Below are 25,357 nucleotides of genomic sequence, written 5' to 3' on the forward strand. Positions count from 1 at the left end.
TCGTTGGGGGGTTTTGTACTTGAACACAGAACATAGCATTGTTTATACGCACTGAGTCTGGCGGGTCAGAAACAGCACAGCGAGGCAGTACGGTGAGCGACTCATGGGGCGTGGTTGAAACCCCGCGTTTGGTATAGCTTGTTTTGTTGCGGGTCGTTGTCATCGTCGCGTCTTCCACTGCGCGTGCGTGGGTGGAGGGCAGTGTGTGTGTGTGTGTGTGTGTGTGTGTGCCCTCGGTTCATCTTCAACATTAGCCTCCTCTACGCGCACACCCACATCCCTTCCATCGCCCACGCCAAACTGTACACGCACGTTTTCCTATTTCTTTCATTGGTATTTGTTTTCTGGATATCTTTGGTACCTCGAGGCATTTCGAGTACTTCCATACACGCCACCCTCCTGCATGTCAGCGGCGAAGGACAGGCGAGGGGGGCAGACATCCACGCAGACCCCACGACGCCGGCTCCCACCGCTCCCCTCCCACCTTGATCATCTTCTTTCCCTTTTCATTGCCTGCCTGTGCAACTCTGAGCGGTTGCTGCGTGTTCGCTCAAGGAAACGACGATAGGAAGGTGGAACCGACGCCGGTGTGGATGTGGGGCTACCGAACGAAGGAACAAGAACCGCACCTCCGCACGCACGAGCATTCGACCGCTATCGCTGTGCGTGTGTGCCTGTGTGAGAAACCCCAGCACGTCGAAGTGGTGGCGGCAACACCAACGACAGCCGAAGCCCCGCCACAATTCTCGCGCGCATCGCCGAACTGAGGGGAGCAGATACCCATTGCAGGACAACGGCGGAGGAGGAGGAGGGGGGAAAGCAGGCTTAAAACTATAATGGCGCTGGCATTCGATGGCTGTCGTGGCGGATGGCAACGAAGCAGTCGATTGCTGTCGCTGCCCCTCGCATGCCTATGCGTTGCACTTGCGATAATGACACCGGCCTGCATAGCCATAACTTTCACCATGACCAACGTGCAGCAGCCATCGCTATACCAAACGATGCAGATCACCTTGGAGTCGAACCCCTTAGCGCAGGACCCGAGCATCACCACCAGCGACCTCGTTTTATTCGTTCCAGCGGCCGATATCAAGCAATGCGTGTACAGCAGCACCCCGACAGAGAGCACCCCCGGCTACCACGCCGTCACGGCCACCGGCAGCGGCGGCTTTACTGGCCAGCTCATCCTCGCTGTGACTTCGACGGAGTTCACCACAGGGACGACGTACTACCCGTGCTACCTCTCGAGGTCAGAAAAGTCAGCGACGATTGTGCGGCGCGGCTATGTGTCGCCAGGCTCGGACGACACGCTGGAGGTGTTGCCCCCCATCTACACAAGCTTTAGCATGATCCCCACGAGCGCCAACGGTGGCGAAGGGCCTGTGAGCCTTTCCATCGTGCAGGCAGAGCACAGCGATCGCCCGATCAATCAGGGCCTGTCGGGAGGCCACACTATCCTGCTTGTGCCATGCGGGAGCATCTCCGTGAGCGGCAGCACGGTGCAGAGCAACTGCGACGATCTGAACGCGCTGGTGACGCCGTGCGCGACGGTAGGTGCGGCCAGCGCAACCCCGGCCGGCGTCGTCGCCCTCTCCAGCCTGCAAGGCCAGTCCACCGGGAAGGTGTCCGGCAACTTCACAGTGCCATACGAACCCGACACGAGCGGCTACTACATGTGCGTCCCGTACTGCTATAGTGCCTCTGCCGGCTGCGGCGAGTCAACGACGGCCATGTCCTTCACCGTCGTATCATCCGCTTCAGCTGACAGCAGCAACTACATACTCACCTTCGGCAGCGCTGATCCGGGCGTGTACAACAGGATGCCGGTGCTTCCGCAGGCGCGTGAGAACGGTCTCATGCACTTCACTGGCGCCGGTCTGAGCGAGAGTGACGCCGTCAAAGTTATTCGCGCCCAAGACATGTGCACTTCCAGCACGGCAGCGCTGCTCCCCAACCTCAAAGTCGGGGCGCTGAAGCTGACGGCCACAACTGATGGCATGACCACGGCGCAGGTTCTGTTTTTAGCGCCGGACCTTGTGAAGACGCAGGTGGTGGGACGCGTCTGCTACCAGCGCGCCGCCAGCGGTCTGTGGTCTACCGCCTACCTCTCCGCCTCGAATCCAGAGGCAGATTTTACCATTGACATTCTGCAGCCAACCGGATTCGAACTCACGAGCTCGAGCTCGAGTCCCGCCGTCGGCGAGACTCTGACGCTGGCCTTTCGAGGAAACGGCCTTGATGGCTCTATAGACAAGGCTTACCTCTCCTCCAGCAGCAACGGCAACCCGTGCAACCGAGACGGAAGTGGAAGCTCATCGAGCAGTAGCAGCAGTGGCTCAGATACGTACAAGCGAAACATGTACTTTACGTGCAAGATGAGCGGAAGCAGCACCACGACCTCAACGTGTACTGTCATGGTCGACCCCGAGGACACGAATGCGGCCATGACTCTGAGTGTGTGCTACCTGAAGGGTGGCAGTAGTGGGCAGACGAACTTCGCGCAGGTCGACGGCACTGTGGCGCTCCAGGCACGAAACCCGACCTATGCCGTCACTCCATACCCCATGTTCGCCGGCCAATCGGTGAAGTTGGCCTTCACAGGCGTGGGCCTGCATGCGGATGACGAGGTGCGGCTGATCGCGCCGAGCGGGGCGTGCGATGACAGCAGCTCCATCTTGGCCACCGCCACCATCCACTCCGTAGAGGAGATCATCCAGAATGTGGTGTACCAGTACACCCTGGTCGGCTCCGCCGAGACGTGCATCATGGTCTGCTACCGTCAGTTGGGGTCAGACATGTGGGTCGTGGCGCGCGGCGCCGACGGAAGGCCTGCCGTGTCGTCGGTCTGTGCAGCGTCTAACATTTACATTTCAGCCTTTCCGGCGCGGTATCGCATCGCAAATCTTGGCACAGGCGGCAGCGACGGCTCCACTGCCGGTACTCTCCTCACTGTTGGCGAGACCGCGACAGTGCGCTTCACCATCACAAGCGCCCCACGGCTCTCCTTCACCACTACGCCGACAGCCATCAAGGTGGTGCAGGCAGCAGATAAATGCGTGACAACGCCCTGCGGCACGGAGAATGTTGCCGCCTGCGCCAGAGCACAGCGTACCGCCGATTACACCGGCTCCATTACGAAAACGGGCAGCGCTGCATTCACCGCCTCCATCCAGGTGAATGGGGCAGACGCGAACTACATTGTCTGTGTGGAAACCTCTAGCAGCTCGGGGGCGTACGTGCCGGTCCTGCCCACCTCAGAGACGTCGGCGACCAGCACCGCTTTCGGCTTCACCACGACGCAACAGAACCCGATACTTGTGTCGCACACCCCGAGCACGTGGCGAGTGGCCATGAGCACGCTTTACACGACCTTCAGCGGGTCAAACCTAGACGCGAAGACAAACGTCGTGTACGCCGTCGCGGCCAGCGCGCTACTGGCCTTGTACACGGCAAGCGAAGGCACCGTAGTGGCAGTGTGCCCGCCAGTGCCGCAGACACCGGAGACTGTGCTTGTGTCCGCCATGGTCACAGACAGCAGCAGTAGCAGTAGCTTGACGACGGCGACGTACACCCGGGCAGACCGTCTGTACGACGGCCAATACGTGTACCTATGCTACGCATGGTCGGCTGGCAACGGGGACTCGCACATCACGATGGCGGGCAGGGTGAACGTGGCAGCAGCGATCCCGTCCTCCTACACGTGGCAGGCGCCCACAGAAACGAGCAACTTGCGCGCTGGGCAACCGATTCAGCTCAGCTTCACCAGCAACCTCACAAGCCTGTCCGCCACGAAGGACACCGTCTACTTCTACAGCTATGTTCAGTCATCGAGTCCGAACCCGGACTGCTACTGTGACCCGACGGCGTGTGCGACCGGGAAGCGCATCGTCTACACTTCCAATATCACCGTCACCTCGGCAACGACAACCATCAAGGATGACACCACGGTCTACACCGCTCCGCTCGGCTTCAGCAACTACGACTACGGCGCCATCTACATCATCTGCTACGCCGCCTTTGGGCAGGCTTCCGACACCTACATGGGCCGTGTAACGGTGGACCTGGCGAACCCGACGTACTACACCGTCTCCAGTGTGGCCGCACCCTTAAACCGCGTCGGCGCGCCGATCACCATTACGGCGGTTCGCCGCTGCATGACGGCGGCGTGTGCGCTGACGCTGCAGGACTCACTGCGCTTGATTCCGAGCAGCGTGCAGTGCTCTCAGCTCTCGTCCGACAGCCCCAGCGGCAGCTCGTCAGCTGCGGAGGGGGCGTCTGTGCAGGCCATTCACGACCCCGTCCTGAACCCTGGCGCGGTCTCACTTGCGCGCACCTTCGTCGTTGACGCCGAGGGGACTTACCGCGTGTGCTACCGCCTCGCGAGCGGGACCACCTACAGCGATGTCGTCTTCTCGACCAGTTACACGCGCTCTTTGCTGACGGCTGTGACGGCGAACCCGCAGCAGGCCACGCCGGTGCCAAGTGTCCCCTCCGCCGGGCAGTTTGTCATCATGAATCTCAGCTGCACGGTGATGTCGCTCTGCAGCACGTGTACGATGCTGCGGCTGGTGCCGGGGGTGCGCGCGAGCTGCTGGGAAAAGGTGTCAGGGACCTACAGCAGCGACTCGTGCCTGACGACCACCTCTGTGCAGTACCCGGATCTGTACTTAGTGGAGGGCAGCTACACGGTGTGTTACGGTAGCAGCTACACCACGTCGCGTCGCGTTCCGGGCACCCTTACGGTAACCTCCGCGAACCCGTCGAACTACGCCCCGACAGAGTCGAGCGGGTACGCCGTGTACACGAATCAAGCCACGGACTACACGCTGGACATCACCGGCACGGAGCTGACCACCGCCGACACCGCATTTCTGCTACCGGACATGGGGTACACCTGCCACGACCTCCGCACCGGTGAGGTGCAGAACCAGGGGGAGCTCGCGAGCTGGCTCCAGCCGAGTGTGAAGCCGTACCCGCTGCAGCTGACCTCGACCGGGGTGTCGTGGGTGGTGTCGAATCAAAGTAAGCGCTTCGGCGGCGGCTTGCTTAACGACATAGACCTGTGCCCGGGGAACGGGGCGCCGTGCTTACTGAAGTTGTGCTACATGCGCTCCGGTACTTCCTGGGCGCCCGTCACTCTGCTGGCCCCCTCCTCGTTGTCGTCGTTGTCGTCAAGGCCGCCTGGGATCGAGCTGTTTGCCTCGAACCCGTCCTCGGTGGAGCTGGATCGCTACCCGCTGGCGATCGGCATGTATGTGATGGCGACGGTGCAGGGTGCTGGTCTTTTGAGCACGGACGTAGTCACCATCAACGCAGGTGACTGCAGCGGCGCCGCCACCACCGTCTCCGTCGCGGGTGCCGTATACGTGAACGCCGCGGGGAAGCAGTGGTATGGCGTGCTGCGCGTGACGAGTGCCGCGAGCAGCTACGCCGTGTGCTACTGGCGCTCCGGGTCGGCGACCGAGGTGGCGACCATCACCTTTGCCGGTGCGACGAATGTGTCGACGATACTGATACTCAGCACGCCGCTTTACTACGTTCTGAGTCCGTCCAACTTTACCTCGATGCATACACCGCTGACGAGGTACGAGGAGCTCATCGTCGGCGCCAGCTTCACGGACCAGGGTACCGTAGGGACAGCGCTGAGCTACGTGCAGGTCATCACGGCCGACACGAGCGTCGCTGAGTGCAACTACGAGCCCTTTCAGTCGGTGGCGAGCGGCGTCACGCCGTTCCCGGTTTCTTTGACGCTCTCATCTGTGCCAGGCAGCGGCGCCTCCGGTTCTCTGCCCCTGTACCAGGGTCGTCTCACCGTCGAGACAGGGGCGTATGCGCTGTGCATGGACACAACCATTGGGTTGTTCCGCGTCGTTAAGGCTCCGCCCAGCGCTGCGTATACCGCGGCGGGCAGCAGCGAGGTCTTGGTTTACGATGCTGTTCCCATCACATACACCGCGGTCCCCAAAAGCGTGATGTTGGGGCAAGTTGTGGCGCTGACGTTCTCCAGTATGCCTGCGAGCAGCAGCGACAACGAAATAGATCCGGCCCCGGCCGCGCTGGAGGCAGGTGACTCGGTGCAGATTATCGACGGCACGTTGTACGAGTGTGGTTTTCCGAACGCGACGGTGCTGGCGGCCGGCGTCGTGTCAGCGAGTGGAAGCAGCATCGGCTCGACCACGGTCTCACTCGCTCTCCCCACCGCCTACGAGCTAGACGGCGTGGGAGTGTCGGCGAGGGGGAAGAACCATACAGTTTGCTATCGGAAGCAGAAGAGCACCTTCGCCACATCCCCGCGCATCGGCAGCACCGTCGACCGCAACTTCCACATCATGGTGGAGGTGCCGACCAAGTGGGCAACGCAGCCTCAGCAGGCCCAGGTGAACGCGCCACTCAACATCACCTTCTACGGCGACCTTGCAGAGGAAGACTTCCTGACAGCAGCCGATGTGGCGTTTCTCGTGTCCGTGCCCGATGGCGCTGAGCCGGACGTCAGTCTGTGCCGTGTGACGGCAGATAGGAGCAGCATTGCGAGTGCGAGCCGCATCGTTATCTCTCAAGGCACCATGACAAAGCTGGACAATGTCAACACGCAGTGGTCCGTTCCGGCCAACGTGCTTCTGGAAAGCACCTACGTCGTCTGCTACACAGCCGAGAAGAACGGGCAGCCGTTGTACGTCAGCTCGCCAGCGACGCTGGTCGTGTACCCAACGCAGTCACCGAGTGGCGCCTACCTTGCCCGCAGTGCCACGTCTGTCGTGAACGACCTCACCGCGTTACAGGGCGAACGTGTGTTTCTACTCTTCAACACGACCGTGGCGCTGGATGTGGTGCTCGACAACGGCCAGAGCTCGAGCTCGAGCCCGTCCCTCGAGAACTACGACGCGGTTCGCATCACGGCGGACAGCGCCTGCAGTGCGCCGCTCGGTGCCGGTGTGATTGACCCAATTCCTACAGATTTTGGCTACGCGCCACCCGGCATCGTGGATGAGACTACCGGTCTTACGGTGCCGTACCTGAACCTGCGCATCCGCGCCGAAGTGGGCAGCTACTACGTCTGTATGCGCCGCCGCAATCGTGAGAGCTGGCAGGCGTACTACGAGTTTGAGGTGGTGGGCGGGCTGTACGTGTGCCCGGCCGTGTTGAAAATATCAGCTGCCGCTGTTGTGGCGTTTACGACGATGCCGACAACACCGCGGGCGTGGGTGCCGCACACGGAGGTGCAGGCAAACTACGACGCTGGCTTCAGTATGGCAAACGTGGTGCAGTTCTTCTTTGTGGCCTACACGGGCACCGGCAGCGTGACGGACAGCGACGAGATCAACGGCGACTCCTGCTACCGCCCCGCCTCGTCGTCGGAGGCGTTGTCGGCCTCCGTGACACTTGTGAACCGTACGCTGCAGGTTTACCTCGTAGACCCTATGTTCACGCAGCACAGCTTTGGCATGGCGGGCACGTACCTCCTGTGCTACCAGATCACGGGCCGCAACATCGCCTCCATCTACCCGACTGCCTTGACCGTGGCCAACCCGAGCCCGACTGCCTACATCGTGCCCAGCCTGGTCACTGTTCAGCACGCCTTCACAATGAGCATCGTGGCGATGGACGCCATCTTCGCCACTGGCGCCAGCAACGTCGCGCAGATATATACGGCGACTGACGCGACCGTGATGCCGAACTGCACAGAGGCGAGTGTGCCGAGTGGTGGCACGACGCATTTCACGAAATTCACCCAGACGAACGTGTCTTACGCAAGTGTGGAGCCGACGCTCCTGGCGCCGGGCTACTACTTTCTGTGCTTCCTGACGGACGGCCAGAAGAGAGACTTCGTCGTTCCGAACGCTGCCGGCGCCTACGTATTTTCCGTCGGGCTGGTAGGCGCGCAGAAGTACACGGTGGCACCGTCGCCGGCCTACCTCGGTCAACTCCTGGATATCACGATTACGGGTAGCCAACTCAGCAGTAGCGACCACGTCAAGCTCTTGCGCGTCTCGCACGACGAACTGAGCAGCAGCGGAGGGAGCTACGCGGCCCAGTGCACACCTAACTCCGAGAACGCCGACGCCAGCGAGGCAGCGGGGGCAGCGGGCAGCACCGTGCAGAGCTCGAGCGGCACGGTGGCGCACTATCACCCCCGTGTAAACGAGACCGGCACGTTCATTCTGTGCTATCAGAGCTCCTTGTTGAGCAACGCATGGGTCTGGGTGATGGACATTCATCAGTTCACCGTCAGCTTGGCGCACCCCACGCACTACAGCCTCTCCTTGGCAACGCCGTACGAGACCCAGGTTCTCCTGCTCTACATCCACGACAGCGGCGACGACGGCAGCGGCACGGCAGGCCGATTGCAGAACACAGATCAACTAAAGCTGGTTGACCGCGGCTCAGGAGCGAGAGGCTTTGATTGCGCGGCAGACGCCGCCAACAGTAACATCATTGGCCTGATCAGCTACGTGAGTGCGCAGAGCAACAGCAGCGTGCACGTGTACCAGATCTGCGGTTCCACCATGGCGAGCGTGACGGTCTGCTACGCACTTTCAGGGGCAGCGGCTGCGTCACCGAGCTGGGCGGAGGTGCCGCTTCAGTCCCCGCCCCCGACGTACATCTTCGAGGGGGTGTCGATCGAAGCGGACCCGTTTGTGGGGCCACTGCGCGGCTCCAGCAGCAGCACCTCGGGGACCGCTACCGGCTGGGTGGCACCGCGTCCGTACGAGCCTTTTTCGTTCTACTTTACAACGGAGGCAGCGGGGCTGGAGGCGCAGCGCGTGGCCTTCGCACAGTCACCGGTGACCGTGTGCGCCCTGGACGTGAGCTACGTGGCACCGCTGCTCTACGAAAAGGTGCCGGAGCGAGCGAGCGAATTCACCGTGTCGCTGCCGTACGCGGGCAGCTACGCCGTGTACATCGGTCCTTACGCCGCCGTTACGGCGCCGAACATTGCGCATGGCACGCCGCTCTTGGTGGGGCAGTGCGACCCGTGCAACTTCACGCCGAGCTACGCACTTGTCGGCACGTACGTGTCGCTGTCCTTTCCCAGCAGTGTTGGCGACTCCCTCAGCGACGCAGACGAGGTGCGGCTCTTTCCGGTGTCCCAGGGGTTGAAAGGGCGACCGTGTGAAGCAACAACAGGGGCGTACGCCGGTGTCACGCTCACGCCCGACTCGGCGTTGAGCACGAGCAGCATGACCGTCTTCAACGTGACCACCGGCGCGGAGGCGGAAGCGAAGAAGTACCTGGGCGAGTACTACGTGTGCTACCGCAAGGGGAGTGCGTCCTCCGTCAACGCTGGCAGCTCGACAGCCACATTTGCGGTCGTGTCCAAGAACGACGGCACGGCCTCCATCTTCTCCGTCTACCCGGCCGACCTCCTGACCGCAACGGTGTGTCCTGCTTCGCCGATGTACGCGCTCGAGACGGCCGTGTTCAACGTGACGGCGCGTGACACAGCGCTGTACCCGAACGTGGCATTCAGCTCCTCGGATGTGTTTGTTGTCGTGCCGTCTGATGTGCTGAGCAGTACCGTCGGCGGAGGCTGCGGCAGCATCACTGACGTGGATGCTCTCGTAGCAGCCTCTGGCGGTCGTGCGCAGCTGGCGAAGCTGGACACGTACGGCAACGGATACTCGAACTGGTACCTCACCTTCGCGACGCAGATGACGATGATGTACCACAGCTGGTGCTTCAAGATGCAATACGACACACTCTTCCGCAACATCTCAAGCTCGCTGCAAACGGTGCTCATGGAAAACCCCTACAAGGTGATCACCACCCCGCCGGTCATCCTACCGACCTCGAGCCCGGTGCTGATCGACATCAAGGGCTCTGAGATGCGGTCAACGGACCAGGTGTACATTGTTCCCGCCAATCAGTCGTGTTCGGAGACATGCAGCCGCCCGCTAACGCCGATAGAGTGGCCCGACGTCGCGCATACCACCCAGTACGTGAACTCGACGACTACACTGGTGACCTTTTCGAATCCCATCAATGTCGCCGTCTCCCTCGGCGTGTGCTACCGCCGCACCGGTCGCTACCTAACGCGGTTGGCGAAGATCACTGTCATGGAGCCGAACCCCGCCTCCTACACGGTCAACTTCGTGCCGCGCGTCGGAACGCGGCCGACGTTGGTGTTCACTGGCGAGAATCTGACAGGCACGGACACGATAATGATTGTGGAGCCCGGCGCCACCTGCCTTGAGGGCAACGCCGTGGTCGCCGGCACGTTTGTGTCGGTCAGCGAAGACGCAACGACAAGTCAGTTCCTTCTTGCGCTGGTCGGCCATGCCGTGCTGGCGCAAAGCTACACTGTGTGCTACGAAGTATCGACCGTCGGCGCCTATGTGGAGGTGTCGCCTGTGCTGCAGGTGCTGGAGGGCGGTCCGTCGAGCGTTCTGTCAAGCAACACCCCGATGCGCGGCCGTGCAACTGTGCTGACAGTGGCGGACCCGCAGGTAGGGGACGAGATGTACATTGCGTGCGTTGGATGCAGCTGCTTCGACGAGGTTGAGGCTGTCGTGCCGTACGGCAGTGTGCGCGCGACGGCGCATGTCCGGGAGGGCAGCATCTCGAGCGCCTCTGACGCCGCCTCCATCTCGCTGCGCGTCGGCTTCAACGATACGAAGAGCTACCCAGTTTGCTACCGCCGCCGTGACAGCGGGTACGCGCAGATTGGCGGCACCGCCTACTTCGTCACCCCGGTGCCGAACTCGCCGAGCGCGGTGGCGCAGCTTCCCGCCTTAGCGCAGTACCAAGGCCAACGGCTGTACTACAACTTTTCAGACTACACCCCCGCCGTGCCGCTAGGTAGCGGCGACCTCGTCATGTTGGTGCAGGCAGCGCGCGCCTGCTGGGACAACGTGGAGATGAACGCGAGCGGTGTGGTGGTGCAAACGAGTGAGCTGACGGGCACCATCGAGTCCCTCAGCATTGGCAGGTGGGAGGCGCACGTGCCCTCACTGGGGCCCGGTGTGCCATCTGACACACCCACGCCGTTCCCGCTCTCCTACCTGCTGTGTTACCGCCAGGTCGCGCAGCTGGAGTACGTGAGCGTGCCGTTTGAGATGCAGCCGACGGTGATGAGGGCGGCGGACCCGGCTACCTTCGAAACGAAGCCGAAGATCGTGGAGAAAGGCATGTTGGATGTTAACATTAAGTTTGGCTACACCGACACAGGGAAGGAGGGCGACGAGGCGTACGTGGTGCAGTTCACGATCCTCACAAACACGGTATGCGATGACGCCAGGTCCACGCTCGTCTCAGCGCGCGGAAGAGCGCACCCGATGTACATACTGAACATGTCTGGCAGTGCTGTTGTAGGCGAAAGCAACACGGCCGTGTGCTACACCCGCGCCGGCGCAACGGTGGCCGAGGTGCCGCAGCTGCTTACAGTGGCCGAGAGCAATCCGAGTGGCTACCTGACGAACGTGATGGCTGGGTCGGTGGCGCGCGGGCGGCAGTACATTGAGTTTGTCATCGTCGGCTCCGGCCTGAGCGTTACGAGTGACGAAGTCGTCTTCACCGACGTGCCGTGTGCGATGGCGCCACGCCCGTTCCAATCGAGCAGCCACCTCGCGCGCCTCGGCGACGCCGCCTCCAACGGCACGACGTACAGGGTTGTCGCTCAGTTTATTTCGCTGATGAGCCCGATCGACGTCTACGTGTGCTACCAGCACAGCGCCGTGTGGCGCGAGGTTGGCGCGGCGCTGACGCTGAACGCGCCGCAGCCCCTGACGGTGTTGGTGATTTCTGCAGGTGGAACGCAGACAACGCCCCGCGCGGGGCAGCACCTGCACTTGCAGCTGATCGATGGCATGCCGACGGTGCCGATCGGTGCCGCGGTTCTAAGTGCGGAGACGACGGGGACAGGAACATGGTGCCACAACTTCACGGCCGCGAACGTGCAAGAGCCGGCGCTGGATATATTGTCGGCGGCGATACTGGACGTGTCGGTGTGGCAGGTGTCCGGGCACGCGCGGTTGTGTGTCCGCTATGACGATGGCACGCCGTGGGCCGACGTGGCCACCAGCGTCGATGCCACCAGCATCTACATTAACCCGGCGAACCCGTCCGCCATGGACGTCTTTCCGAGTCCGCCGCGAGTCGGGCAGAGCGTCACGCTGACGTTCCGCCTGCTGGTGCCGTCGAACGCAGGGGATATGGTGAAGATCACGGCGCCGACCTACGAGGCGTGCGAGATGGCTGCAAGCATTAACGGCTTCCCCCCTGCCATGCCCGTCACGGTGAAGGACAACGCAGCAACGACGCTCACACTCGTCGACTCGACAGACCCACTGCTGTATCGCAGCTTCAACACTACTGGGACGTACCGAGTGTGCTACTACAGCGCGGCAGAGATGTCGTGGGGAGTGGTGGGTGGCACGCTCGCCGCCGGCTCCGTCATGGTGGAGGAGCCGGTGCCGCAGTCGTGGGTCATCGCCTCTGGCCACACCGAGATTGGGTACGAGTTCGCCCTAGCCTTCCACGACGAGTTCAGCGTTCTAAAGCCAAGCTCTGGCAACGACCTTGTGTGGGCGGCGCCGTCCAGTGTGAGCTGCGGCGTGAACCCGTACATGTGCAGAGGATGCATTATTTTCGAGTGGAACGCGTCGCTGTCGAACTCCTCCACGGCCGTGACGGCCGCCAACGCCTCGGTGCGTGTGGACAGCATGAACCTCTGCTACCGCCTCGCCGAGGCTACGGCAGCGCTGGTTCCTGGCTCGCTGAACATCACGACAGGCCCCATCCAGTGCGTGGAGGAGGACTCCTTCATCTCAGGTCAACAGCAGCTGATTACGTTCCGGCTGGATGCCGGCACCAACGTCATGGACGACAGCTGGCGCCTCTCCTTCTACGCAACCACCGCGTTGCACTGCAACGATCGCTACCTCGAAGACTTTGTCCCGGGGTCAGCGCGGCTGCAGGGGGTGACGAGCACGTCGGCGACGTACTTGGTCTTGTGGCCGGTCGGGCTGGGTGTCACGACCAGAGAGTACACGATCTGCTACACCCATAACAATCTGGTGGGTCCAGTGTGCACGTGCGGGCAGATCGACGCGAACACCGGCGAGTGCTACATCAGTGGCTCACCAGGGTCGCCACAGAGCTTTACGCCGTCGCCTCATCCAACGTACGTGGGGCAGACGATCACGCTCAACTTCACGGTGAACGCGTCCATGACGGCCTACCCGCCCACTGCTATCAAGTTTGTCACGTACGTGGACGAACTTACCGTCTGCGACGGCGCCCCGGCCTTCACGCCGGTCGGGGCCACCCTCACAAAGATCAGCGCACTTCTGTACATGTATGTCTTCAAGCACCAGTACACCCTCGGCACCGCCACGCTGCTGGTGTGCGCGCTTACAGACTTGTCGCCCTCGTACGGCCGCGTTGCCTCGGTAGTCGTGCCCTCGTCGCCAACGACGAACAACACGCTGTGGATTCGGCCCTACCTCGGCCTCATCACGTTCCCGTCCGAGGCGGACTATTTGCGCTCGATGCAGACGCTGAACCTGACCTTCACGATGGCGAGCCGGCAAGAGGACGATGTGGTGAGCAAGCACGACCGCATCACCGTCGTCAGCGACCCGCACAACTGCATCGAGTCCTACATCAGCGCTCAGGACCCGTCGACGCTCATGAGCATGTTCTACCTTCCCGACACGGCCTTCCTGACGCTGCCGGCGACGGTGCTGAGCGTCAGCGTGTCGCTGTTCCTCACCCGGTCCCTCGCAACCTTCGCTGCCAGTGCAGCCGGTCAAGGCACGCACTACTTCTGCTACAAGTTGAGAGACGGTACGTGGGCACCGATTCTACCGAAGCTGACCATACAAGAAGCGCTCATCGGTAGTTGTTCCGTCACAGGTGCGCTGAGCCCTTCCAATGGCGACAACGGCGGGTCGAGTGGTTCGACGACAAACAATGGAGGCTCGCTGCGTGCTATGTACTACGCCCCGACCCAAATCCTTGGCACGGCCTTGTTCGAGCTCCTGGCGTCGCCGTCGGCGGATGCGGTGCGAGTCGTGCCGCAAAGTGAGTGGTGCACGAACGATGCGGCGGCTGTCTTCACCACTGCCGTGGCCTCGGGGTCGCCCTCTAGCCTGAGCAGGAGCAGTGGCGGCGTCGAAGCGGTGTTCTTCGCACCACTGCGGGGCGCGTACAAGGTGTGCTACCGCTTCGGCACAAGCACGAACTGGAGTCCAGCGTGCACCGATCTAAGTGTGACAGACCCCAGCCCAACTGGGGCGACGACGGGGTGCTGGAATGTGGGGCAGACAATGAACATGACGGCGACGCATGCGATCAGCGACTACGTCTTTACGGCGTCGGATCACTTGCGGTTGGTGCAAGGCGCGTTGCCGTGTCGCCACTCGAACGGCTCGCTAACGGTGTCCTCGGAGACGGTGACGGTAGGTGACGCGGTGCAGCCGGCATACGGCATTCTGCTCTCTGATGTGGTGGCGGGGCAGACGACTTACATGATGTCGCCCGCCTTCTTCCGCACTGGCACGAGAGACGTGCGACTGTGCTACACCGACGCTGCGGGCAACCAGTTTGCGGTGCCCTTGGACTTCGTTGGTGACCCGGGCAAGTCGCTCTTTCCTGTTCAGGCCCGCCAGCCGAGCAGCGCTGCCTTTTCGCAGCGCCACATTCAGGTTGGACAGCGCCTGTTCATGAACTTCACCTCCGCCAGCTCTTCTGTGACGCCTCCGCTACACCCGTACGCCGCGCTGCCGCAGCTCTACACGCCGGGCCCCGCCTTCAATGGCACCTTCGACGGTGCGACATTGCTAGCAGTGTCGAGCAGCACCGCCTACATCGATGGCCGGTGCGCTGCTGCGCTGCGTGCCGGCACCCTCGCCACCACCTCGTTCTTAGGTGTCTACGGCTCGGCGGCGCAGAGCGGAGAAAGCTACGTTCCGTACACCATCGGCAACTACGACCCGACGGTGGCACAGCACTACATTACATGCTACCAGCTCGCAACATGCGGCGTGGTCGACAGCGGCGACCCGTTCCGGGTGCTCAACGTAAACCCGTCTAACGTCTACACAGACGTCTCGACGCCACGGCGGGGGCAGCTGATCAAGGTGCTGTTTACGCGAGACATGGCGCCGTCCGCGGTTGCGCTAACGCCTGGCAGCGATCGCGGCATCAAGCAGCCCGATCTTGCCTCCTGCTGGACCCTCACCGACATCTCTGGACAACTGGTGCAAGGCACCGCAGACCTGACGCACTTCACAACTATCTTCTACGCCCAGGCGCCAGAACTAGCCTCGACGACAGCCACGCGTAGCTGCTACAAGCTGAGCGAGGGCAGCTGGTCAGAAGTGCCGAACGGCGAGGCAAGCGTACTTGCTGCCAACCCCAAGAGCTTCGCGACTAATCCAGCCTCGGTGCGGGTGAACCAAGTGAACTACATACAGTTCTACGGCACGGGTTTAGGCAGCAACGACCGGGTCAAACTCATCACGCGCTCGCTGAACTGCAGCGAGGACTCGGTGCCGCCGTCGTCGCTCACAGCCTACAAGGCGACTGATCCAAACAGCGCCACCGCTGGCACGTCTGAGGGATGGAAGGTAACGGAGGCGAGCAGCGACGGGTCGACGGCGAGGCTGAACTTCACGTCCAGCTCGACCGGCACGTTGAGCGTGTGCTACCGGCTTGATGCAGATACAGTGTGGACATTGGTGTACGGCGACCTCATCATCTACGAGCGCAACCCGCCCGTCGTCACGCGCACACCGGTCACCACGCTCGAGGGCGAACTCTTCACGCTGAACTTTACGGCGTCTACCGAAGGTATCTCAGACCTTTCCTCTGACGATCGCGTGGTGCTGTACTACGGCTCAGCAGTCAACTGTATCGCCCCGACAACGGATGAGACGGCGCCGTCGGTGACCGCCTCCCCGTCGCGCACGGACATGCTGCCACAGTCGATCGCGTACCAACTGGACATGGGCACGCGTGGCAACTACACGCTCTGCTACAAGGTGTCCGCCTCGAACGTGCCAGGCGGGTACGTGGTGGTTTGGGGCTACGATGTCGTGGTGGTCGCGCCAAACCCGCAGAACATGACGCTGTACCCGGTCCGTGCGCCGAGCGTGCACCGGCCAAACGAGCTGCTGACGCACGTATTCGCTGGATGGGGGCTTGCGGCGACGACTGAAAAGATGGATTCGGTGAAGGTGATCGAGGCGAGTGCAAGCGGTAGTACCACCGACACGATGTGCCAGAACTCGGCGGCAGCGGCGATCACATACTACCCCCTCTACGCGAACGGCACGCACGCAGAGCAGGTGTGGCGAGCGTCGCCCGCCGGCATGCATATTCCGTTCTCGGTGTGCTACAAGCTGTACGGTGGGCAGTATCACGTCATTGGAGACACGCTGACCATCACCGGGACGGCTAGTCCAAGTGGGGCTACGTCGGCGAAGCTCAGCGGTAGCAGCACAACGCTCTCGTCTGGCGAGTCCATGTCGTGGACGCTGGTCGACGCCGACGCGCAGTCTTGCGCCGACAATAGAGCCCTGCTCTTCTTCAGCGCCAATGACTGCCACGCTGCGCCCTACTACGTGAATATGTCGGCGATTCTGTCGTCGAGCGCGCTCATCGCGATTACCTTCCCAGCTGGGGCGGTGATCGTGTCGAACTGTGGCGGTATGACGCAGCTGCGCGTGCCGTGGACGTACCCGTTTGATGCCGGCTTGGCGAGCGCCGCGGCATCGTCGCCGACGGCTCTCCTTTCCCTCTGCTACTGGAGCGCTGGCAACGACGCCGTCTCGGTGCTGTCGAGCAACGCCATCACCCTCAGCCAAGGCGTGCCGCCGCCGCTCGACATAACGCTGTCCGTGATGGCCCAGGAGGTATTCAGCTTCAGCCTTTCCGTGTCGCCAGCAACAACAGACTGGGTCGTGCTAGTGGTGGACCCCTCCAGCTGCGTCGGCGTCAGCGCCCCTGCCAACGACGCGGACTTCACGGACCTGACCTATAGTGAGACCACGGGCGTGGCCACCGTCACAGCAGCCGTTCCTGGCGCAGGGATGTACTACGTGTGCTACTCACACCAGGTTGGGTTGTGTGCCGCAAGCACGGGGCGTGAGTGTGCGCGCGTGGTGGCGCAGGTGGAAGCAACGGCTGCCAGCCCACAAAGCTGGAGCGGCCAGCCGACGCCGGTGTACGTGTCGAGCTTGTTGGCCATCACGTTAGCCTTTCCCAGTAACGGTGATGCGTCAGCGCAAGGGACGACAGCGTCGGCGTGGCTGGCCGTCATGGCAGCTGAGGAGTCGCCGCACACCATGCGGGACGTGTGGGTAGCGTGCGTGCAATCGCAGACGATGAAGTCACTTCGGTACGGCTTGACGTACAGCAGCGCGAGCGGCATGTGGAACACCGATCGCATTCTGGTGCGATCTGGACCGTACGCCCTGTGCTACACCGCACAGAGCACCGTAGAGGCGGCCCTGCATCTTTTTGGTCCAGCCCGCAACGCTGGCCCAGTCGTGCTGGCGAGCACCGTGACCGGCGTCGATCTGCCACCCTCAATGACAGTAACGAACGTAAACACGGTGGTGCTCACCGGCGGTGGCTTGTCGACGACGGACGTAGTGATGGCAGTGGCACTCCCCTCCTCGAGCGTGCCAGGATTGGAGTCAGCCGTGACGGAGGTGCCGAGCGACATCTGCACGAACGAAGCCTATAAGCCTCGCGTGAACTCGACGAACCCGAGCCCGGCGAAGAATACGGGCATGACATCGATGCTGCGAGAGCTGGTCTTTTCGACGACGGGCGACTACGTGCTGTGCTACACCGCGACCTACGGCCTCACAACGAGCGACAGCGACCCTAGCAACGATAGCGAGTCTGTGACGGGGACCCCCGTCCTGATCACCCCGAAAACCTTCACGGTGTCGCCAAGCGTGATCAGCATGACTGTCGTGAGTTTAGTCCTCGAGGTGGGTGTTGAGCTGCACATTGTCTTCACCGGCAGCGGGCTGATGGTGTCGGACATGGCTGCACTGGTGTACGTGGGAAGCATCGAGGGCTCGCCGACGGTGCCGACCGTGTGCCTCGGCGAGAGTGTCATCTACGAAAACATGGTGTCCGTCAACGCAGACGGTACCAACGCCAACTACAAAACAACACCGGTGCAGCAGGGTGTCCACATGGTGTGCTTCCGCAAGTCCTTGGCGACCACCCCCATCCTCATGCCAACACAACTGTGCGTTGGCGTGCGGACAGCCGTACAAGCTGTCTTCAAAGTACAGCCAGGAGGATGTATAGCCCTGCTGGTATGCACAGTGCAGCCCACAATCATGCTGCTCAGCGCTTCGGGTTTGGCCACGTCGGCGCCGCACAGCTCTGTGAGCATGCTGCTGTATCTCAGCGACGGCACCACTCCCGCGCCAGCCGGCCAACTGTCTGGTGGCACCGTCTACTCGCACGTGAGCTTCACCAACTTCACGTTCTGGGCGCTGCGAGTGTCGACCGCAGGAAGCTACGTCATGAAGGCGTCTGTGACGCTGCCAGGCGGGGGCACGCTGGTGGCGACGTCGAGCGCGCTCAAGGTGGCCGGGGGCGGCGAGCCGGTCGTGGACGTGGCGGCGGTTTCGTGCCTTCCCATCGGCATCCTGGACCGCACGGTCGGGTCTACAACGGACACGGTCGACTGCCTAATCACGGCCTTGACGAGCGATGCGCCGAACAACTTCACGGTGCTGGTGAACGCTGGCATGGTCAGTATAGTGACGCGGAACGGCACCACGAGCAGCGGGCTCTCGACGTACAGCTTTACCGTCACCGCACCAGCAACGTCATCGTCGGCGACGGGTATCGTGAACTACCTGTCGATTTTAGTCACACCCATACCGCCATACGAGACATTGCCGGTGCAGAACTCTCCCATGACGGTGCGGCTGGCAACGTCGCCGAGTGCGCTGACGACGATTGGCTGCAGCGCTGGTGCAACGCAGCTTCCGCTGTCGAACATGGTGCGCGTCGGTGGGATACTGATGTGCTACGTGCAGGGCATCGCGACGATTCATGGCCAAGCACGCGAGATTGTGGCGCGGCCGGAGGATCTGAAAGTGAGCAACTACTACAACGGCGACGTGAGCACGAGCGCAGCGGTGAACCTCGGTGCCTACCCGTTGGATGTCAACGGCCGCTACAACTTCACGGTGACACCAACGACTGGCCTGAGCATCTCCGTCGCCGGCACCGTCTTTGCCAGGGATGACGCCGGCAGCCCAAGTAGCGGCGCCACGTCGGCCTGGGCGACAATGGCCAACAGCCCACAGTCGTTCATCCTGATAGGCGTGCCAACCGCCGCCGCGTCAAGACTGATGTGTACATCAACGCGGACAGGGTCTATGACGTGGTACACGCCGACTGAACCGTTGCAGTGCACGGCCACACTGGCGAACGCGCAAGGACCAGTGAACGGCCTGCAGAGCGAATACAGTGTGCTGCTACCAGATGGAGGCAGCGTGTCTGGCTTTGATGAGTCGGCGTGGGGCGTGAGTCTTGTCTGGAAACTTGCTGCACCGCCGCCGCCGTCGTCGTCGTCGTTAGTGAGCTCACTGAAGCCGGTGCAGCAGCATGCGTATGCGGCACGTGCTATGATAGACACCTTCGCTGCTGCAGTGCGACAGGGCTTTAGTGTGCAGGTTCGCTACACACCATCCATCACGGTCATCGCCACGTATGCAGGTGGCTTGGTGTACGTAACGAGTGTTGTGAAGACGGTACCAAGGCTGAAGCAGGGGGCGACGGTGAGTGTAACCTTCGCGGGAATTGGACTTGTGACGATGCACCGCTACACGCTCGGGGCCATCTCCAACTGCTCCAGCGTGCTGTCTGAGGCGAGGTCGACGGAGGGCAGTGCGGCGGGTGAGCTCGTCCTCACCTTCGAGGTGCCGAGCTCCGTCTTTATCATCTGCTTCTCCCCGCAAGACGCGCGCACAGCGCTACAGCCGCTGTTGACAACGCAGTGGACGCCCGAGTCGGGCGGCCCCTCACCCAGTCGGTGGACGGGGGACGATTTAGTGTTGCTGATCGTTGGCGTCGCTGTCTTGTTCATTCTTGTGGTGCTGTTGGTGATTCTACTGTGGTGCATCTTCTGCGGCCGCGAGGAGGAGAGCGAGGACAACATCGTGGATGAGGAACACATCATGCACCATGCGCCGGCGAGAATAACCACTATCGCATGCAAGGCCGGTGGTAGCGGACACAACGTGTACATGCCGCCGCGCGCGAACAATCGGTATGTTCTCCGCATTGCCGATGAGTCGCCGCCCGCAGCACTGCCGTCGCCAGCGCCGCTGCCCATTGTGACCTCCTCCACGCCGCCGCCGCCGCTATCTTCGCCGCCGGTCGCGCCACCACAGCAGCAGCACCCGCAACAGCATCCGAGCAGTAACACGCAGATCCGCATCAACATACACGACGGTGACGATGCAGGCAATGCCTCGCCGCGCGCGCCACGGTCGCAAGCCACCACCCCTGCCGCGGCGACGTCGGTGACCTACGCTGGTGGCAGTGGCAGCGCCCCCCCACCGGCAACCATGCGAAAACGCCACCACCATTGCTCTCGTCGCAGCAGCAGCACGAGCAGCGACCACCGGCCGCACCAACAGCATCAGTCGAACTTCAAGTACGCTGATCTCGACCGCGCTGCGCCGCGGCAGCCCTCGGACTCGAGCTCCTTCACGGAAACGAGCGCAACAGAAATTCGGCATTCTGTGCCGCCGCTGCCGCCACCGCCTCTGTCGTCCGTCACAACGCTGAACACCACTGTGCCAGCGCCGTCCGCAAATTCTGGGTTGGTGGAGAGCCCTCGTCAGGCAGTCAGCACGCCGACAGCAGACCGTGTGCCGAAGAACCTGCCGCCACTGCCGCCGCCACCGCCGCCGACCATTTCGCTGGCGTCGCCGATGGCTGCACAGGCGCCCACATCCGGCCCCTACGAGCACCTGCATCGCACCACGTCGGGGATGACCGTCCCTGGCACCGTAGATGCGTTCGGCACGGGCCTTGGTAGCTTGGGCCCCTGCCGCAGCGACAACGGTGCCACCGAGGTGTTGGAGCCCATCACCGTGGTAGGGCACACATCCAAGCCAATGGTGCGTTCCGCATCGTCGCCGCGGTAGTCTTGCGGAAAAGGCCGATGCAGCACTGATGCTCCCGCGTCGGCCTGCTGATATGGCGTCGTGGGCCCTTCTGTTTTCTGGCTGGCGCGTCGGCGCCAAGCACCCGTTTTTGTAGTTGCTGCTCGCTCTCCCTCACTCGTACACGCGTAGACGTGCCTCCTATGCGTCGGAGGTGGTGCACACATAGAGCGTATAGAAAGCCGTGAGGTTGGGGAGCCTTCGTGGCTCACTGTGCCACCGGTGAGGCGCGTAGAGAGGGAAGCCGGCGATGCGTGCTTGTGCGTCTGCCCATACCACTCCTGGTGTCGTAGGCTCCGTTTGCCGCGGCTGCTCACGTCGTCGGTGTCGTCTAGGTAGGGCGGAGAAGAGGTAAGAGAAAGAGGGAGGGATGTGTGCGCACCGCACGCGGCACACCAGTGTGCACACCCCCTCCTTGCTCGGTGGGTGCGCAGCGGCACACGCCATCCCTTTTCTTCTCGCACAGTGGCTCAACCACCTCCTCGGTGATGGTAATAGTGATGTGGTTTTCATTTCGATGTATTGATGTGTGTCCTCGTCTCCTCCTCTTTGTCTTGGAGAGGAGGTGGTGTGTGCGTGTGTGTATTCTTTACGGGCGGGGTGGCCCCTCTTCTTCTGCGGCGTTTGCCGTTGTCTCACGAAAACTGCCGCGAAGCACAACGTTCGGGGAGCTGTGCCGAGGGAAGGACTGGCGGAGGGGCACGCGAGACGAGTCGCGGCTCCTCGAAGGGGCCACGGCGTTGCTTTCCGCCGTGTTCGTTACGGTGTGTTGTGTGTTCCCTTTCATATAAAGGAATCCTGTGTGGCGCTGATGCTGTCTTCTTTTACCATGCTGTTTGTGGTGGTAGATGGGAAAGTGGTTCGATCCCCACCCCACACCACCCCATGCAGACGACACGACACCCCTCCTCCTCCTCTCCCGACCCTCTGGTTCATCTTTGATTCGTCTGTTCCCTTCGCATGTGTGTATGTAATGCCTCCCTCTCTTTCTCTGTGTGTGTTTAAGGGGGAGGGGGGTCGGCTCATCTCCATTCGCCTGATTTTCCATGCCATGTGCCCTCATTGCACGTGCGCCATCCAGAGTTTTTCTTGCCATGTATCTCCCACTTGTGGCGGTGGTGGTGGTGTACGCCTGAGTTGACGGACGGGTCTAGATTTCCTGTGTGTGTGTGTGTGTGTGTGTGTGTGTGTGTGCATGCGCGTGTGCCTTGACCGACGCCGCACGCTCATGCCTCAATGTTACCTAAAACAACAGACGCGAAGGAAACCTGTAAAACGCCTCCGACCCCCACCCCCGTGAGTGTCATCCGCCATCAGCCAAAGACGGGCGGCGACGGGGGCGGGTGACGCGTCCCTGGCCACATGCCCCTCGATATGCCTTGCCGCGTGTCTTGCTGGACGAAACGCTTCTCCCCATCCCACCCCCATCGCGCCACCCGGCGCGTGGGTGCAACCCTCTTCCCTGGACGCCGGCGTTGACGTCACGGCACTCGTCGCTCAAGCCGTCCTCGTCACTTGTATGGACCTTTTTTTTTGCGCCTGAGCCCTTGGCAGGCGCGCACACACACGCACACGCACGTCTCTTGCCCTCCCCTTCCTCCCTCTTGTTTCCTTCATCATTTCATTGTTGGCAATGCACACACGCGCAGATTTTTTGCGGTTCTCCATTCTTATCTGATGCCTCTACCCTTGAGTGCCATTCTTTAGCTTCTCTCTCCTCATCCCCTCCCCCACCCCCTCCTCCGGACGACGACGACGACGACGGACCAAGCGGAGAGTCCAATTCCTTCCTAGACACCTCTGCGGGATCAACGCCGCGCTCTCCTAATTAGTCCTAACACACACACACACACACCATCCCCATCATTACCACACACACACACACACACACACACACACAAGCCGTACACTGCCTCACTACCAGCCAACCCAGCCCCCTCAGCGTGAGAGAAAATGATCTCCACGAAGAGACACATCAACACGAATGAACTGCTGCACCTGAGCAAGGCCGTCGTCTTCGGCTCCGGGGCCTTTGGCACGGCGCTGGCGATGGTGCTCTCCAAGAAGTGCCGCGAGGTATGCGTGTGGCACATAAAGGAGGAGGAGGCGCGGCTCGTGAATGAGAAGCGCGAGAACGATCTCTACCTCCGGGGAGTACAGCTTGCGTCGAACATCATCTTTACCTCGGATGTGGACGAGGCGTACAAGGGTGCCGAGCTCATCCTCTTCGTCATCCCGACCCAGTTCCTGCGCGGCTTCTTCCAGAAAAGTGGCGGCAACCTGATCGCCTACGCGAAGGCGAGGCAGGTGCCGGTGCTTGTGTGCACGAAGGGTATTGAGCGCTCGACGCTGAAGTTCCCGGCGCAGATTGTTGGCGAGTTCTTCCCGAGCAACCTGCTCTCTGTGCTCGCGGGCCCCAGCTTCGCCATCGAGGTGGCCACCGGCGTCTTCACGTGCGTCAGCGTCGCCTCCGCCGACATCAATGTGGCTCGCCGCCTGCAGCGCATCATGACGACGGGCGACCGCTCCTTTGTCTGCTGGGCCACCACCGACACCGTCGGCTGCGAGGTGGCAAGCGCCGTGAAGAACGTGCTGGCCATCGGCTCTGGCGTGGCGAATGGCCTCGGCATGGGTCTCAACGCGCGTGCCGCCCTCATCACGCGCGGCCTGCTCGAGATTCGAGATCTGACGGCCGCGCTGGGCGGCGATGGCAGCGCCATCTTCGGCCTCGCCGGCTTCGGTGACCTCCAGCTAACGTGCTCGTCGGAGCTGTCGCGTAACTTCACGGTGGGCAAAAAACTCGGCAAGGGTTTGTCTCTCGAGGAAATCCAACGCACGAGCAAGGCCGTCGCGGAGGGCGTGGCGACGGCCGAGCCGCTGGTGCGCTTGGCACAGCAGCTGAAGGTGACGATGCCGCTGTGCCAGCAAATCTACGAGGTCGTGTACAAGAAGAAGAACCCACGCGCCGCCATCGCAGACCTCTTGTCGTGCGGCCTGCAGGACGAGGGTCTGCCGCCGCTCTTCAAGAAGTCGGCTGCCACCCCCTCCAAGCTGTGAGGCGGAAGAGGGCACACGAACACGCACAGGCAAGCAGGCCAACCGGTCCACGCATGCACACATTGCACTTCAGCTCTGCTCCGCCTGTGCGTTTTCTCCGCGTGCATTTGCCCTCCTCGTCCACGTCGGCATCTCGAATTCCCACCGTAACCGGTGCCCATGGCGGCCCTTCCCTCCCCTCGCCCCCTCCTTTCCTGTGGTCTCCGTGCGCGTTCTGTTCACTAACAACCTGCACGTGTGTGCTGTTTTGTCCGGGCTCGTTTTCTTCCGTCTGTTTCCCCTCGCCACCTCCCACTCTGCGTGTGGGTTGTCCACCCACACACACCCTCCTCCTCCTCCTCCTCCCCCTCCCCCGTTTCCTCCCCATCCATCCTCTCCTCTCCCTCCCCATCCTCTCCGCACTTCTTGGCCTGTCTGTTGAGGCGTGTATGTGCACAGTACGCGTGTTCTTCCTTTTCTACCTACATCCTCCGTCTTGTGACCGCGTGTAGAGGAACAAAAGGTAGACTGGAGCCGACTGGAGGGATTCGAGAAGCATCCAGCGCGCGTTGTGCGGCGCACACCGCTGACGGCTCCCCCTCCCTCCCTCCCCCCCACACACACACGCACACGCACTCGCGCATGCGCACGTCAATCACAACGAGCTAGTCCAATGAGTGAGGCGCGGAGAGCGAAGAGAGAGAGAGAGAGAGCCTGGAGTTGTGTTGTTCATGGGTGTGGTGATGTCCCCCTCCCCTGTTTTCCTTCCCTTTTCCTCTATTGTGCGTGCACCCCTTGATGACGAGGGAGGTGGGGCGCACACACACTGCAACGCGCGGCATCCCAGGGTCCAGCGGGCCCCACTCTGTTTGGGGTGGACGCCAAGCAGCCCCCCACCCCCCTCTCCTCCTCCTCCATCCCCTGCCAATGCCGAACCGCTTCTGCTGGCGACGTGGTCACGTGCCTCCGACGTGGGGGGGGGGCAAAGCGGTGCACCGCTACCGCTGTGTCGGCGCTCATGTCCCCCGGACATGGTGGCGGCGGGGGCGGCCTGCGACAGCGAGCACCTCTGCGCCGCCCCTCTGACAGGCGAAATGCCGGCGCAATTCGAACGCATCCCGTTCGGCCATCACTGCCTGCTGGCGGGGAGCCGGAGCGTCGCC

At 62.1% G+C, this 25,357-nt stretch overlaps 2 protein-coding genes across 2 annotated transcripts; both read left to right on the forward strand.

Moving 5' to 3' along the window:
• Positions 1 to 932: 932 nt before the first annotated feature.
• LMJF_10_0500 (conserved hypothetical protein) lies at positions 933 to 21,140 on the forward strand (the record flags this gene model as incomplete). Its single annotated transcript, XM_001681331.1, has 1 exon — positions 933 to 21,140. The coding sequence occupies one exon, from the start codon at positions 933 to 935 to the stop codon at positions 21,138 to 21,140; it is 20,208 nt and encodes a 6,735-aa protein (XP_001681383.1).
• Positions 21,141 to 23,111: 1,971 nt separating this feature from the next.
• GPD (glycerol-3-phosphate dehydrogenase [NAD+],glycosomal) lies at positions 23,112 to 24,215 on the forward strand (the record flags this gene model as incomplete). The annotated part of the gene is made up of 1 exon (XM_001681332.1): positions 23,112 to 24,215. The coding sequence occupies one exon, from the start codon at positions 23,112 to 23,114 to the stop codon at positions 24,213 to 24,215; it is 1,104 nt and encodes a 367-aa protein (XP_001681384.1).
• Between the last annotated feature and the right edge of the window lie 1,142 nt (positions 24,216 to 25,357).

This window comes from Leishmania major, chromosome 10 (assembly GCF_000002725.2).
Source record: "Leishmania major strain Friedlin complete genome, chromosome 10".
Taxonomy (NCBI): domain Eukaryota; phylum Euglenozoa; class Kinetoplastea; order Trypanosomatida; family Trypanosomatidae; genus Leishmania; species Leishmania major.